The 18,089-nt window shown below is 40.5% G+C and overlaps 1 protein-coding gene across 1 annotated transcript in view; it reads left to right on the top strand.

Annotated features, from left to right (window-relative positions):
* The first annotated feature begins 9,050 nt into the window (after positions 1-9,050).
* LOC124795743 overlaps positions 9,051-18,089 on the top strand; it is a 37,084-nt gene continuing 28,045 nt past the window's right edge. The window contains exon 1 of the mRNA XM_047259826.1: positions 9,051-9,101. Coding sequence (XP_047115782.1) covers positions 9,051-9,101 — 51 coding nt within the window. The remainder of the gene's footprint in view (positions 9,102-18,089) is intronic.

Raw genomic sequence — 18,089 nt, 5'->3', positions numbered from 1 at the left:
ACTTTGCAGCACAGATGTCAACAAACAAATGTGCGCTAAGTGGCGAAATTTTGCAAATACTAAAACTTGATTTACGGGCGATAGAATGATCCTAGAAATTAATGTAACATAGTTGATGAGATGTACTTTTTAGCGAGGTCTTGATGGTGTACTTATTTCTTTCGAGGGATGTATGTATCAAAATTTGTAACCTTAAATGCTGAGATTGGTACTTGCATAACCAGGGGGTTGACATCCAAGCCTATATAAGCGAGCGGCCATCTTGGCTAGGTGTCAGTCGTTGGTCAGTCGTTTTGGAGGGTGGGTGGCGAGCAAGCCACTTGAGGGTGGCTCATGTGATCGTTTAAGTAAGAATTTTTCGAGCCGATTTATATCGACAAAGAGTATTGTTAAATAGTGCAAGTATGCAAGCATATATTTGGTGAACTGGAAGTGGTACGGTTATTTGTGTGAGTACGATGTACGAGGTATACATCGTCGTAAGTGAACATGTGGCGAAACGTGATTTCTCGCCTAAGCTGTTAGAACAAAGAGGATGGTGGGACTTGTGTTACTGTTCGAATTATTTGAATAATTTTCCTTGAGAGCAGCCTACATTACTGCTGTTGGGGGCTCGGAGTCAAATTATTATTAAAGTAAAACTATAAACCGTCTCACCAGTGCTAATTTCATTGTGTGAAAGAAAAGAACAACGCCCATAAATAGTGATTGAACTGTGTCGTGCAAAACTAATTTTAGTACAATAATCGCCTGATTCTTGTTCCCTAGCATAAACTGTACTTATGTCTGAGTGAAAAATTAATTCAAAAACTATAACAAATGCGCGGGTGTGGAAGTGTACTAATGCACCAAGTGTGGAAATCATCCCCTGAGACTAACATGAGAGCCAAAATTTGCGATAACATTTTTTAGCCAACATTTGTATTTGCGCATCCGTGTGAACTCCGCAACCGCCCATCTTCTTTATTAATCGCCCCGTCGCGATCAGGAGTAGCAGACAGGCTACAACAATTCGTTTTGGGACGCCATATAACACTTCTGTAGCATTCGGTGACTAAGAATTGCCACCTTTTGACATGAAATTAAGAATCCAGTCACTCAGCTTAGACGATACCCTTTAGGCACGGAATTTGATTAGAAGTCTTTTGTGAGGAACGGTGTCAAAAGCCTTCTGTAAATCTAAAAATATGGAATCAATTTTACATCCCCTGTCCATAGCACTCGATGCTTCGTGAAAATAAAGAACAAATTGAGTTTCACAAAAACGATCACCTGGTAACTACAATTTTCCTCTGCTCATCTCTATCGGAGTCGCTGCAATAGAAGATTTAAGCAGAATCATCTAGTAAGTGCTGCATTTGACTGGCGGTTCAATCATACTACTGTGGTAAGCTTGTACATTAGCAGAAATTCTTGCGACCACCCTTACTTCAGACACATCTAATATTCAAATATAAAATATACAGTGTCGCGAATATTTATCATCTCGTCGATAAGCTACATAAATGCTTTAATTTCATAGCGGTTTTACTGTCACTGGTGTTACTAGTCGAATTTATATTTAGATAACCTTCCATTTTAATTTCAGTATCGGATACAATAAACTTCACGTAAATACATGCACCAACATTTCTTACGTTACAAACATTAATTGATTCATTTATTTCTGTTGTACATAGTACCCACGCTGATATAACCAATAAAACTTTTAAAGGATAGAACACAGCAATCAGTCGTCCGTTTCTTTCGGGTTCTATTAGGCAAATCCAGATTTCGCTTGTGCCTAGCCATTATCAGTGCACTATTTCATAGTATCAATCCACGTCCTTGTACGTCATTCCTTTTTTTTGCGGGGGGCTTCCTTCACAGTTCGATCAAGAGCACTTGAGTGCACCCACAATCCTAATACCAAAAATCCTAAGTGCTACCTCACAGCATTATATTTCGGTCACAGGAGTAAGGTTTATATTTATAATACAACTGTGTGATATAGATTATTTTATTTATGTATAGCACTACTCACTCCTTCAGTTATCAAATTTCTTCAGAAAGCAGCAGTGGTGGTAAACATGATACTCCACGAATTACAAGTACCAAGTAATTTTAATTCCACTTCCTTTTATACACAATACACAATAAAACAACAAGACATTACTAGCAAACTGTGACTTTTCCATTTATAGTTTTGCTGGGGCAACTAGAAAAATACCACGCAACTAAGATTAAAATGACTGATGAATTTTACTACATCTTTAAGCATATTCTCATTTCGTGAAGCCAGCCATTCTGTTTAACAAGTTAACATTCTTCCGAAGTATCCATCAATAAGTCAACATATCACAGCATCTCTTACCTACTGCCAAAGTACCTCTCAAAAGTCAACATATCACAGCATTCCTTATGTATCGTACAAAAATTTCAGCCGTCGAACCGCACATACCAAATACGTTTTGTAGCTGCACATAAACCACCTGCGAGAATATTGTTTAATTGCCGGAGTACTCTGTGTTTCTTATCCAGAAATTCTGTTTATTACAAATAATATCTGCCAGAGCCTCTGAAATTACAAAACACCTAATTACATTAGACTGAAATTTTAACTCTGCTGTAGAGGGTGCGTTGATATGAAATTTCGTGGTAGATTAAATCTGTGTGAGGTACCTAGCGTCGAACATGGGATCTTTACTTTTCATGTGCAAGTGCTCTACCAAGGAGTTATAGAAGCACGACGCACATCCCGTCCTCACAGCTTTACTACCACCAGTACCCCGTCTCCTACCTTCCCCGTCTCCTGCTAAACTTGCAGAACTAGCACTCCTGGAAGAAAGAATATTGCGTAGACATGGCTTAGCCACAGCCTGGGGGAGGTTTCCAGAAAGATATTTTTACCGTGCATTGGAGTGTGCGCTGAAATGAAACTTCCTGGCAGATTAAAACTGTGTAGGACGATAATTCGTATCAGCGCACTCTCCGCTGCATAGCGAAAATTTAATTCTGGAAACATCCACCAGGCTGCGGCTAAGCCATACCTTCCCAAAATCCTTTCTTCCTGGAGTGCTGGTGGTGGAAGTCTCGCAGGAGAGCTTCTGCGAAGTTTGGAATGTAGGAGATAAAGTACTCCCGTAAGAAAAGCCTTGACTACCGCTAAGGTGGCGGTAGAGCATTTGCCTTCAAAATCACCCAGGAAGTTTCATATCAGCGCACACTCCACTACAGAGTGAAAATCTCATTCTGGAAACATAGCCCTAGCTGTGGCCAATCCATGTCTCCACAATATCCTTTCTGTCAGGAGTGGTACTCTTGCAAGTTCCGCAGGTACATCTTAAGACTTCGCCTACTACCTTCCACAAAATTACGTGCTAGATACTCGTAGATAGAGCTTATACATAAGGCAGGACTCGTGACACAGCACAAAGTACATCATTGAAATAGTGTCTGCTTATCACAGTCAGCAACTCAAATAATAACTTACACAAAATGTATTCATAGTATAAGCCGGCCGGGCTGACCGTGCGATTCTAGGCGCTACAGTCTGGAACCGCGTGACCGCTACGGTCGCAGATTCGAATCCTGCCTCGGGCATGGATGTGTGTGATGTCCTTAGGTTAGTTAGGTTTAAGTAGTTCTAAGTTCTAGGGTACTGATGACCTTAGAAGTTAAGTCCCATAGTGCTCAGAGCCATTTCAACTATTTATTCATAATATAATGCTGGACTCATATATTCGCTAATGTTCATCCACTTATGGAGTAATATTTAAAAGCAGAACATCCAATTCCATCTCTACTATTAATTCTATGTTCTTGACATTCGTTGCCATCAGAGTTCGAAACTTCATCTACGTACCCATTACAACTTAAATACTTTTCAAATTTTCGTGTACGAGCATCGTATTACCTAGTATACTCGCTAGGACGTAAAAATTCTTTCTTTAATACTACTTAAATCTTGTCCAATCTTGTAGGTAATGTAGGTATCTAGAAACTCATTCAACCGTTTACTGTCTTAAATTTCCAACAATATGGCTATTTCTATTAACATATTTCCAGCATTCGGGAAATTTTCCGTTGAATGTAACTCTTTTACTTGTCTCTTTCAGAATGTGCTACCACGCATTTCAGTTATGCGTATATACTGAATACGTATAATAGACATGTCACTACTTATCATCATAAAACAGCCATAGAACATTACCTCTGGCGTCTTATGATACGTTATTCCCTGTACATACTTTGAAAATACATTACTCAAGTCTGCTACATGTGTTAATCGTGACATAACATTAACCCTACAACTCTACCGTTATAAAAGACAGTTTCTTAATTTTTATCACTTTCTTCAACTTGACGAACAGTTACCTTCTGTCTGTAGTTAACTTGACACTTCTTTATTATTAGAATAGTTTAAATTTTTCAAACTCTGTCTTCTCAAAACAGACTTAAATAATGTTTTTCTTCAAAATCTTCATACTAAACATCACGTTTTAATTCTTTATACCTAGTTATAGGTAAGAAGTCAGGAGGTTCTCCGCAGAATCAACGAGGAAACGAGTACATGGGAAACACTGACAAGAAGGGACATGATGATGGGACATCTGTTAAAATATCAAGGAATAACTTCCACGGTACTAGAGGGAGCTATAGAGAGTAAAAACTGTAGGGGAAGACAGAGATTGGAATACATACAGCAGATAATTGAGGATGTAGGTTCCAAGTGCCACTTTGAGATGAGAAAGTTGGTACGAGAGAGGAATTCGTGCTGAGCTGCTTCCAACCACTTCGAAGAAAAATGGCTCAAATGACTCTGAGCACTATGGGACTTAACTTCTGTGGTCATCAGTCCCCTAGAACTTAGAACTACTTAAACCTAACTAACCTAAGGACATCACACACATCCATGCCAGAGGCAGGATTCGAACCTGCGACCGTAGCAGTCCCGACTTCGAAGAATGATGATTCCAAAAAAAAGTTAAAATTTGATCAGTGACCCTCTTTTATTGCAGTTTTGTAGTCTATAATTACTGCTTCGATACAGTTCCCATTTCTTTTTTCACTCTTTTATTTCTAGCTTACATTGCTGCCTCACATTTAGTAAAAAACTCTGCTTACTCCTTAAATTCAGCTTTATTTACTGCCTTATGTTTAGCTATCATTTCATCCATATCACTATATTTAGCTTCCATTTCTCTGTTGGTTACTGCAGAATGTGGAAGTATAAAAATATTACTTTAAAGCTATTTAATGAGACGTCGTATTGTATTTGTGAGCTGATCAGCAACCAGCTGGTTAGTGCGTGCTACTGATAGACCCATGAAGCTAGAAAGAAAGCTGTGGTGCCTCAGTTGACCAACCAACAACGCCCACTACCGCCGCCAGCAATGCACGTCAGCAACACCCTCTGTGAGGTTGAGAGACAGTACCATCCCTCCCCTCCCCCCCCCCCCCCCCCTCAAGATGTGGCGCATACTCTCCCGTACTGCCACAAGAAACTGATGTAACTAATGGGTCAAAAAATTGTAACTAGGCTGAAAATAGGTTCAAATTACGTTAAGTAACAAACTGCAACAATAATATTTAAATTTAATATAAAAAATATTATTCTCCATGGACGTTCACACATTTCTTTCCGGGCTGGTGAGAGCAGTATGCTATCAAGTGGTTTAAAGAAATGACTTGGGCCCTCAATGCAGTGGTTATAGGACACTCTACATGAAATAAATAAGTTAAAAGCATAAAGTTCACAGATAAACGTTAACTGCAGTTAAATCTCATACTAACTCCCACATAATCGGAATCTGACTGACACACATTGATATTACCGAAGTTTTGATTAGTAAGAGAACCATTATAAGTCCATGGAAAACTGAGAGTAATCCCAGCCTCATTGCACAAAGTCAGAAATCCAAACCACTTTTTGGGAAAACTTACTTCTGACGTAGTGCTAAATGAAATCAATCAGTCATGTCTAGTGCAGAAGTATTCTAAGTAAACAGCGAAAACACATAAAGTATTTCTAATCGTCACCACTAAGGATGTGAATATTTCTTTAACACTAAAGACATGCACGGCTGGAACACTGCTCAGAACCACACAGATGTTGCCTCAATGAAGCCATACAGAACACTGTCCCAGTATAACACTGCCACCCTCTTTTTATAGCCTCGGTTCACCCCTCCATGGGATATTCAGCATCTATATCACTTAGCGAGTTTCTAATTGCGCCAGCCTAACTTCCGAGTTTTGATGGATCAATAACATTTAAAACCTCATAGGCACTGCAAACTTGGTTGCAGTGCCTAAAAAGAGTCCATACTCTCTATGTCGTTAAATTTTACAACAAATATGGACTGACACCACTTTCTTGTCGGATTTTTACTCCTCTTCCCGTTGCAGTACTCGGAACTATCATATCTATAGCAGTATTCAAGTTATTGACGAAATTACTCTAATGTATGAACAGTTAATAAAAAATGTAATAAAAATGTACATCTTAACAACTAATTAATGTGCCCAACAATGCATACTGCCTTGCTTGATGAGTATGTGTCGATTTTTAATTTAACTCCAATTAAAATGAGTCTCATAGCTTAATTAATTGTGTTACAACACATACGATTATGTCAATCGAAGCGCATCACTCGCCGCTACAGTATGGGTTCTCGACATTCTTTGTACCTTAAATAATATAAAAGTTACTAAAGATTTTATGATTTATTGTTACAAAAAATTATCAATGCTCCATCATTTGACATACTCTGATTGCAATTTATATCAGCATACTGGCAGAATAGTGTTGCTCCCCTCTTTAATTTGCCGTATCGTCCTTCACAGGTCATATAATGGTTTGATCTGTAGGAAGGCTAAGGCGAACACTACATAATATTTGTGGTTTCTAGCGGTGAACCTAAACGTCACCTCCACTCGTTATAAATTAGACCACCTTTATTTTATGGCTTTGCTCAACCCCATTCTTTCATAAAGTTTACTCTCGTACTAGCGTACTAACTTCCTCTATTGAAGTTCATTCTAACGTATATCTTTCTTGAGTTTTTGTTTGTATGTTCCTGTTACCCCAACATGGGTTCAATACGTGTTACAGTGTTTATGCGAAAATTTTTGTTAATAAACATACACTCGTACAAGGTAGTGGTAGTAAGGTTATAATTCATTTATTATGCTGATAAAATCCCTCAGTTATTCATGAATGACATTTAGTTTTCCTAATCTGTCCTCAGTTAGTGCAGAAGCAGTAAGTCAAGGACAACTAAAGCGTGTACACAGTTGTATGCAGTATTACACAAAGAAAATAAGGCCATAAAAGTTAAAGTTCACAGGATTGTATCGATGTTTATTATCACAACTGTAATTATATCTGCTCAAAAGTATCTAATAAAATATGAAAAATTGGAATTGACTTTACGTCGTGTGTCTCCTTATTGTTATTATTGTCAAAACTTAAATACGATTATCGTATTCTTGTGTTATACTGGACCAGTTGTTACTATTCGTGGGACATCCAAATTAAGTCCACAACATTCCATTTTCCTATCTAATTTTAGTGATCAAAGAACGCAACTGTTCAATAGATTCAGCAGTCTCGTTCCTTAAAATATTGATAAGTAGAATACCGACAAAAAGAGGAATAAAGCGATAATATGGGAATAGAACAGTAATAGCGATCATAAACAGCTCGTCACATCGTATAAATAATAAAAGAACAAGTAGGAGGGTTGTGAAGTGGAATTAACGCTTACAGTCGATAATAGGGAACGCGAATGGCCAACTCAGATTTTCTGGAAGTTTTCTTGAAACGAGCGGTACTTATCCAATTAAAATCGCATGCAAAAAGATTATATGACCAGTTCTAGAGGAGCTTACACCTCCTTTTCATGGAGGCATGGTAGCAGACATGGAACGAATTAAGAAACATATGACTAGGAGCGTAACAGGTGGAACAGGCCCCTCGAAAGTGTAACAGAGATGCTTTGGTGAAAATAAATGAAAATGTTTGGATGGATGAGGACGTTGTTATAACGAAACTTGGTGGAACAGATTTAATGAATGGGTATTCAAGGAAGGCTGTAGTACAATTATCCTTTTAAAATTGTATATTTCGCTTAAGACTGACGAGAATAAGATATTGAAGATTAGGGCACATGCAAAGTGATAAAGGAAATCACTTTTCTCTCACTTAAAACGCGAACGAAATAAAACTGATTTTCCGCAATATTGAAACTAATCGTGTGGAGTACTATTCTTCCTTGCCTTCGTAGATCATATGCAGAGCTAGATTTAAGTGTTCTTTTCGTATGATTTTGCAAGATACCAATGGAGAACAAAATACTTGCCTTTCGCTTTTGCTACTTGCATACAGTGGTTAGAGGATCTATTCTGTTTCTTAGTACTACATGCAGTTCTCACCATTAACTTAATTCCTTTTCCTCTCTCCTCAGTCTGTATATTGACCAACACATTCTGTTCCTCGTGTTTCTTCAATCTCCTGTGTATCCCTAGTAATAATTACGATAAATCATATAATTACCGGCTAGCTCCTTGGCTATGTGTGTGCCAGTACCTTGTTAACTCGGTTGGACGGTCACCAAATTGAATGTCGGTACTGTAGCACTCGCCTAACAAGATAGGCCAGAGCTCTAGGAACCTGCTCTAACACCGTGTATAGACAGCGGGATTACTACGGATTGACTTGACAGTCTGTCTACTTAGGTAAAGTGCTGCTTGATCTGGAGGGATTCCCCTAAGCAGTCGGCTGTCATTCACAATAACCAAATGTCCGATCTCTGTTCACCACCACCTCTCAAAAGCCATCCTCTCCTAAATACTTACCCAAATATTTAACACAAGAATATCACTAGTGCTACACACGGAATTCAGTTAGCTATGAAAAATAACGTGAAGCTTACCCATTTTCGAAAAAATGCATGATAAACAACAAAAAAAATTGCGTGCAGAGAAGCTGGTGGAAGTACAGTTGTGAGCGTGGGTTGTCGGTGACTGGACAGCTCAGGCGGCAGTCTGCCGACGCCAGCGGCGCCATGGTGATGTGTGGTGGTGCTCGGAGGCGCTGTCCTCTGTGCTCCGTCGTGGTAAGTCACAGAACTGATTGTAACTCTGCAAGTGAGTCTACGTTATTGATATTTAAAATAGGATACTGAGTCACCTACGAGAAGAGAAGAGATGTCTTGAAGTTCTCGTTTGATCGAAATTCTGGTCGATCCAGTCTACAGCAAATTGGAGATCGGATAGAGTAAGAAGTAAAACTGGAATTTGTGGACGTTAGTGGAATGTACCTTTCGGAAGTGAACAGTCTTGCTTTTATCAATTTAAAGAATGCTGACTCATGCGAAAAAATAGTAGAGTCTTGCGGGAGAATTATGAGGTTTAAACATTGTGACGGGAGCGCATCCGAAGTTACCGTCACTCAAGCACGATTTGGAATATGGACGTTAAGGATATTCGAACTACCGACCGTGTAGCTGATCTGAAACGTTCATTCATTCATTCATTACCCAGCTTGATCTCGTGGTTTGGAAGCCGTCCCTCTGTTCTTCAGCAACGTACCGCAGTATTAGCTAGAATACAGACTACTGCAATGAAAGAGAAAATTTGTGGAGAAAAGCGGAGGAATGTCGACAATACTGTGAATATTTATATTCATCATTTCCCATACAGGGTGTGATCGTGCGCTTCTTTTTCTCAGGTTATTCGCCACCTCTCCACCGAAAAAACTGCAGAACCAAGAAAATGAGACGGTCGAATAACAGTCGCCTGAGAGAGTAATGAAATTTCCATATAAGCTGAAGAGAATCAAAATCCCCAGATTAGCACGCGGAAACTAAATCGTGAATAGGGAAAAACTATTACCCACTGAATTTTGTAACGTGTAAATTATCAACCGTTTATTTTCCCATACATGGGGAACTTCATGGAGTGAATTTCGTAACCTAGCAACTTTTTGTCATTGGTCGCTTCCACAGGTACAGAGAGACCCCAGTTTCATTGCATCAGTACTGTTCTCTGGCGGGTCGAGCTTCACGAACAACGGTCTGATTAAGCGACACAACATGTATTCTTCGAATCTGGAAAACCCACATTGCCCACACCAAGTGGAACATGAGCGTCCGTGCAATGGGAAGAGCAGGAGAAAATTAGTGTGTAACATCCAATCGACAACGAGGTCATCAGAGACGCAGCCTAAGGTAGGGAAGGGAATGACGGTGAAGAAATTTGGCCTTGCCATCTCGGCATTTGCCTGGCGCGATTTAGGGAAATCATGAAAAACTTAAATTAGGATGGCCAGATGCGGGTTTGAACCGTCTCCTCCCTAATGCGACTCCAGTGTGCTAACCACTGTGCCACCTCGCCCGGTCAGTGGAATGGGAATTTATGTTGTGGAATAGTTAGTGACAAACTCATTGGCCCATTCTTTATCGATGGAACCGTGAGTGGTGGTAAATATCCAACATTCTTGGAGGAAACTCTTCCAGTACTGCTCGCAGAAATTACCTTGGCCTCCCGACAAAAAATTGATTTCAACATTATGGTCGTCGGGCACATTGATCTTTAGCAGCACAGGAAGTGTACGATCACGTGAACAGTCATCAGTGGATGGGAAGCGGCGGTCTTGGCCTGCAAGGTCGCGAGATCTTACATCCCCTGACTTTTGTTTGTGTGGTTACCTGAAGAGTGAAGTTTATGAAGAAGTGTCAAGAACACGAGATAGGATGAAGCACGAATAACCAGTCCACGTCAGATGATTACATCGGAAACATCCCTCGGTTGAAGTATACCATGTGCAGATAAATAAGTGTACTGCAGTAATCAGCGGCATTTTTGAGAAATTGCTGTGAAATAATTATTACAGTATTATTACTTGAGAAGCAGGAGGGAACACCTCAAAAGAGCATCCCATTGGTGAAGGGTGAGAGGACGGAGCTCGAACGAGCACACCGTTGGTGAGAGATGGGAGGACACGCTTGAAACAAGCTCTTTCACAATAAGAGAACACGTCTGGTTTTCTTTTCTGATCCAATGCATTTTTTTGAGATAATACCCTTTTTGAAATCCGTTGTTTAAATTTGACGATTACAGCGCCATTTGGTAAGCAACGACGAAAGTACGGGGCTATTCAAAAAAGAGGAACAGATTTCAAACATTTACTTCTTCCAGACTACAAAAGACAATAGCACAATTCCAACGTTACCAGAGAAAGAAAAGTTCAATTTTTTACGAATTCAATGTGAGCGCAATGTGTTACACGACAAACATCAAAACGGTGGCTCATTTTCTGCCACACACGAAGCAGCTGGTATCTCATTATTGAATTCACAGCTTCAACAATGCAATGTCACAGATTTTAAAGAATGTCAGGCATGTTGTTGTTGTATCTTCAGTCACGAGACAGGTTTGATGCAGCTCTTCATGCTACTCTATCCTGTGCAAGCTTCTTCATCTCCCAGTGCCTACTGCAACTTACATCCTTCTGAATCTGCTTAGTGTATTCATCTCTTGGTCTCCCTCTACGATTTTTAACCTCCACGTTTCCCTCCAATGCTAAATTGGTGATCCCTTGATGCCTCAGAACATGTCCCACCAACCGGTCCCTTCTTCTTGTCGAGTTGTGTCACAAACTCCTCTTCTCCCCAATTCTATTCAATACCTCCTTATTAGTAATGTGATCTACGCATCTAATCTTCAGCATTCTTCTGTAGCACCACATTTCGAAAGCTTCTATTCTCTTCTTGTCCAAAATATTTATCGTCCATTTTTCACTTCCATACATTCCACACAAATACTTTCAGAAACGAGTTCCTGACACTTAAATCTATACTCGATGTTAACAAATTTCTCTTCTTCAGAAACGCTTTCCTTTCCATTGCCAGTCTACATTTTATACCCTCTCTACTTTGACCAGCATCAGTTATTTTGGTCCCCAAATAGCAATACTCTTCTACTACTTTAAGTGTCTCATTTCCTAATCTAATTCCCTCAGCATCACTCGAGTTAATTCGAATACATACCATTATCCTCGTTTTGTTGGCATAGGGAGAAAAAAACGCGGTCTTTTACGTGACCCCACGCCTAAGTCACAAGGGCTAGGTCTGCACACCTGGGAGGCCATCGGGCATTACATTCTTCTTCTTCCCCTCTTTCAATCCAACGTTCTGGAACGGTGTCATTCAGGTAACGTTGGACATGCTTAGGGAATAACGTCGGACATACTTAGAGAAATTCTCTAACTACGTCCGACGTATCTGAATGACACCATTCCAGGGCGTTGTATTGAAAGAGGAGGGAAATAAAATGAATGTCATGGCCGGTGACCTCCCAGGTGTCCAGACCGATGACCTTGTTACTCTTACCTGTGGGGTCTCATAAACGACCGCGGTTTTGTCCTCCCTATGCCTGACACACTTTGAAGTCTGTGACATTGCATTGTTCAAGCTGTGAATTCAATAATGAGAGTCCAGTTGCTTAGTGCGTGGCAGAAGATGAGCCACCGTTTTCATGTTTGTCGTGTAACGCAGGGCGCTCACATTGAATTAATAAAAAATTGAACTTTTCTCTCTCTGGTTACGTTAGAATCGTGTTTCTGTTGTTTGTAGTTTGGAAGCAATTAATGTTGGAAATCTGTTCCTTCATTTTGAATAGCCCTGTCGAACCCGAATCTAATACGAAAACCGAATGTTTCTATTGATGATTTAAAGGTTTTCCCCGCCCCAAACCCTGTGGTTAAAGCACAGGGTCAACATTGCTATCGCCGGATAACACTTTTCAAATATGTAGCACTTATTTTTCCGTTTTTTAATACGATAATAGGATACGAAAGATAACGACTTTCCGACCGAGTCGTAAGATGACGTGACTGCACTACTCAAGAACAACTTCTGAATGAGAAACCTTAAAGCAAACCAACTCATCTCATGGAAAAACCACCCATAAAAGCAATAGTGAGAACTCGAGCCAGAACACCGCCCTATTTGGACAACTGCAAAGTACCAAGGAACACAGCCGGAGGCACCAGCCACTGCAACGAAAAAGGCAAACATGTAAACAGAGTCCTGAAGAGATTCAGAAACCACAAAGCAAACTCTCACGTGCCCAGATGACTATCAGTAAAGATTGAAGCGAAAAGACTGACGCGAAAGAGTTCACAAATGACTGCATTCAAAGCTCGAATGATGATGTACACATGAAATCAAACTCACCAGTAGAGGAACCTATGCAAAGGGGAAACTCACCGAGTCTGACTATTAGGTTAGGACATACGCTGGTAGCATTTTTCTTTTGCATGTTGGTACCTGGGAGCTATAGGTTTAAACATCAAGTGTCAATTTTTATTAATAGTTTACTATCGCTATTTAAGTTTACAGATTGTCGTTTTGTCTTTTGGAGATAGTGAGTGGAGCTGTGGACGCTACAAAATGGAGTGCCTAGCAGAAGACTCGGAACATTTCCGATGTATTCTTCTGTTTGAGTTCAATATAGAGGCGACAGTAGCTGGGGCAGATTCCTTGACTTGCGCTATAGGGTGGTGGGGTTTCGGGTTCCGCTAAATATTTCACAAGTCAGTTAGTCGCTGGAGGCGTCCACATACATAGCGGGGCCTATGTGGCGTGGGCTGGGCGGTTTTTTTAGCTTAGAGGGCCAAGGGAAAACACGAAAAGGGCTTGCGTCTCGAAGCGTGCAAGTCAAACACAGAAAGAACGTCGATCTAGGAACCATCGGTATAACAGATGTAAACTGTCGTAACAGTGTTGGGAAAGTAGCAGAGCTCATAGCGCAGCAGAGCTCAAAACGCTAATAGAAAGCACTGATGCTCAAATAAAGACGAAATTAAGTTCAGAAAGGATAGGCTAAATACAGTTGGTGGTGGTCTGTTTGTTGCAGTTGGAATTAGTTTATCCGGTAGCGAAATTAAAGTAGACAGTTCCTTCTACCGAGCTCCCAACTGAGAAGCCACAATCGCTGTAAGGTTCAAAGAAAACTTGAATCTAATTTCAGACGCGTACCCGACTCACAATAAAAGTTGTAGGTGTCTTCAATTTACCCTCTATATGCTGGCGAAAATACATGTTTAAATCAGGAAGTACGCATAAAACATCACCCGAAATTGTGCTAAACAAATTCCATGTGAATATTAATGGTTGTGAAAACACACTAGACATCTTAGAAACAAATAATATGAGTTAATAACAAGCATCAAAACGTATATGAGGACTGGTGAACACAAGGTTGTCGTAGCCAGACTGGGTACCGTAACCCCCAAATCCGCCAAAAATAAACGAGAAATTTACCCAATCAAAAAAGCAGAAAAATATTGACTTAACGCCTTCCTGCGAGACAATCTCCACTGCTACCAAATTAAGAACGTCAGTGTAGTCCACATGTTGCTTTAATTCAAATAATCCGAGATGCTTGTAGTAGTAACAGTATGAAACTTTGCCTCTAAACCTGTCGGAATTCTGCTCGTATGTATACTATGGGCAAAACAAAATCAATGCCTTCTCTGCACGATACCAAAGGAAGTACCATCTATGACAATGCTGCTAAGCAGAGTTAGTAAACACAGCCTTCCGAAAGTCCTTCAGGAAATAAGATTAAGTAAATATTCTAGATTTCGAATGTGGAACAGCAGCCACGTAGGTATCTTCGAAGTAGTGAAGTAGTTTAAAACACATAATAAAAGCAACTCTTCAGGTCCAGATTGTATGCCAGTTAGGTTCCTTTCAGAGTATGCTGATGCAGTAGGACCATACTTAACAATCATATACAACTGCTCGCTCGTAGAAAGAACCACACTCAGAGAGTGGGAAGTTGCACAGGTCACGTCAGTATTCACGAAAGATATTAAGAGTAAGCCACTGAATTACAGGTTCATGTCATTAATGTCGATATCTAACAAGATTTTGGAACGTATAGTGGGTTCGGAAATTATGAATTACCTCAAAGAGAACGGTCTACTGACACATGGTCAGCATGGATTTGGAAAACATAGATCTTGTGAAACACAACTAGCTCTTTATTCACACCAAGTCCTGAGTGCTATTGACTAAGGAGTTCAAATTAATTCCGTATTACTAGATTTCACCGTACCTCACAAGCAGCTTGCAATCAAATTGCGTGTTTATGGAATATCGTCTCAATTATGGGACTGGGTTCGTGATTTCCTTTTAGATAAGTCGCAGTTCGTAGTAACTAACGGAAAGGTATCGAGTAAAACAGAAGAGACCTCTCGTATTCCCGAGGGTAGTGTTACAGGCCCTCCATTGTTCCTTATCTGTATAAACGATTAGGCAGACAATCTGAGTATCCGTCTTAGGTTGTTTGCAGATGATGATATCATTTATCGTCTAGTATAGTCATTAACAGATCAAAACCAGTTACAAAATGATTTAGATAAGATACGTGTAAGATGCGAAAATTGGCAGTTGCCCCTAACTAATGAAAAGTGTAAGGTCATACACACGAATGCTGAAAGGAATCCATCAAACTTCGTGTATACAATAAAACAATCACATCGTGGGCCGTAAATTCAACTAAATTCCTAGGTATTACAATTACGAAGAACTTAAACTGAAAAGAATACATAGAAAATGTTCTGGAGAAGGCAAACCTATGACTGTATTTTATAGGCTGAACAATTAGAAGGTCTAACAGATCTACTAAATTGACTGCCTACACTACTTTACTCCGTCCTCTTTTTTGAGTACTGCTGCGCGGTGTAGTTCCTTACCAGTTAGGATTAACGGAGTACACCGAGAAAGTTCAAAGAAGTGCAGCATGTTTTTTACCATCAAGAAATACGGGAGGGAGTGTCATTGACATGATACAGGATTGGAGGTGGTCATCATTGAAACAAAGGCGTTTCTTGTTGCGGAAGCATCTTCTCACTTAATTTTAACCAACAAGTTTCTCCTCCGAATGTGAAATAATTTTGTTGACACCAAGGTACAAAGGGAGAAATAATCATCATAATAAACAAAAGGAAATGAAAGCTCGGACGGAAATATATAGGTGTTCGTTTTTTCCGCGCGTTGTTCGAGATTGGAATCATGGAGAATTATTGTGAAGATTGTTCGATGAACCCTCATCCAGGCACTTAAGTGTGATTTGCAGAATAGCCATTGTGATGAAGATGCAGAAACAATTGCATCGTACATGAGGATAATACCTTTGGACAGAGCACGGGAAAAGATTTTCTCGAACTGAGGAGGATCGGCTTCACGTTAGTGACTATCCAGGTTCAGGAAGACTTTCGGAATTTGATGAAGATCGTTTAAAGGTGTTACTCCACAATGATCCACGTCAGTGTATTCGAGAAATGGCAAATGTAATTGACTGTGATCATTCCACCACCGTGCAACATTTGCATGTAATTAAGACGGTACGAAAATCGAGTTTATGGGAACCACAAGCTCTAAGTCAAAATCACAAAAAACAGCGAGTGACCATATATGCATCTCTGTACGCTCTTTATCTCTGGCTCGTCAATGGCACAGACCATTCCTCCACTGCACCGTTACTGGTGACGAAAAATGGTATCTTTATGTTAATACACTGAAGAGCCAAAGAAACTGATTAATAACGTGTAGGGAACCAGCGAGAGCGCAAAAGTGCCGCACCACGACTCGGCATGGACTCGAATATGAAGCAGTTTTGGATGCAATTGACACCATGAATCCTGCAGAGCTGTCCATACATCCGTAAGAGTACGACAGGATGGAGATCTCTTCTGAACAGCACTTCGTAGGGCACCCAACATATACTTAGTGATGATCTTGCCTGGGGAATTTGGTGGCTATGGGGAGTGTTCCTGGAGCCATTGTGTAGAGGGCGTGTGGGGTGTCACACTGTTCTGCAAGAATTGGCGAAGTCCGTCGGAACGCACAATGGACATGAATGGACGCAGGTGATCAGACAGGGTGCTTACGTACATGTCGCCTGTCAGAGTCGTATCAAGACGTATCAGAGGTTCCATATAACTCCAACTGCACACGCCCTACACCATTAAAGAGCCTCCACCTGCTTCAACAGTTCCCTGCTGACCTTTAGGTTCCTTGGATTTGTGAGGTTGTCTCCATGCCCGAACAAGTCCATCCACTCGATACAATTTCAAACGAGACTCGTCCGACCAGGCAACATGTTTCCAGTAATCAACAGTCTAATGTCAGTATTGACGGGCTCAGAGGAGGCGTAAATCTTTGTGTCATGCAGTCATCAAGGGTACACGAGTGGGCCTTCGGCTCCGAAATCCACATCGATGGTGTTTCGTTGAATGGTTCGCACGCTGTCAATTGTTAATGGCCCAGCATTGTACAAAGATCGGCACTCATAATGTATGATAATGTTATGCTTCTTGTTGAACAGTGACGGTGTGGTGAACCCCGACGTCTAACATTTACTGTTGCCGTTTATTATCAACAAATGAAAAGTCTTGCAGATGTAAACCAAGAACAACGACAAGGAAGACTGCGTGAGGTGATGCTATTCCGCGATAATACCAGACCTCATACTGCTGTATTGACAAAAAACACTATACAGTAGTTGGGTTAGGAAGTCATTCTACATCCACTTCATTCACTTGATTTTGCGGCCTCAGATTTTCACCTTCTCCCCTCTCTATCGAACAACCTTAAAGGACTTCCTTTCCCGCATAAAATTCGCCCGAACGTTACTGACGAGTTCTTCACCTCGGGACCACTTGATTTGTACAGGAGCGAAAACGAAAGGTTTCCCCAGCGTTTGCAGACTGTTGTAAATAGTGCAGAAGAATATAATATTGACGACTTAAGTGCAAGTTATGGGTCTCTTGTGTTTATTAAACTTACTGAAAAACGCTACGAACTAACTCACCAACCCAAATGATGCAGGCCTGTAATGTATCCACAGTCAATCTAAACAGGATTGTGTCCGACACGAAATTATAATGTTGAGAGGAGTATATACATTCCACCAACATTAGGCAGTTGTGACACATGTGGTGGATATGACGAACGTGGCGGACGTGTTTGGATATGAGCATACGTGTTCGGCTATGATGAAATTTGGAACTTAGGAAGTAAGTGCGGAAC

This window comes from Schistocerca piceifrons, chromosome 4 (genome assembly GCF_021461385.2).
Source record: "Schistocerca piceifrons isolate TAMUIC-IGC-003096 chromosome 4, iqSchPice1.1, whole genome shotgun sequence".
Classification (NCBI taxonomy): domain Eukaryota; kingdom Metazoa; phylum Arthropoda; class Insecta; order Orthoptera; family Acrididae; genus Schistocerca; species Schistocerca piceifrons.
Note: the sequence above shows the minus strand (reverse complement) of the source record. Positions and strands in the feature narration are given on the sequence as shown.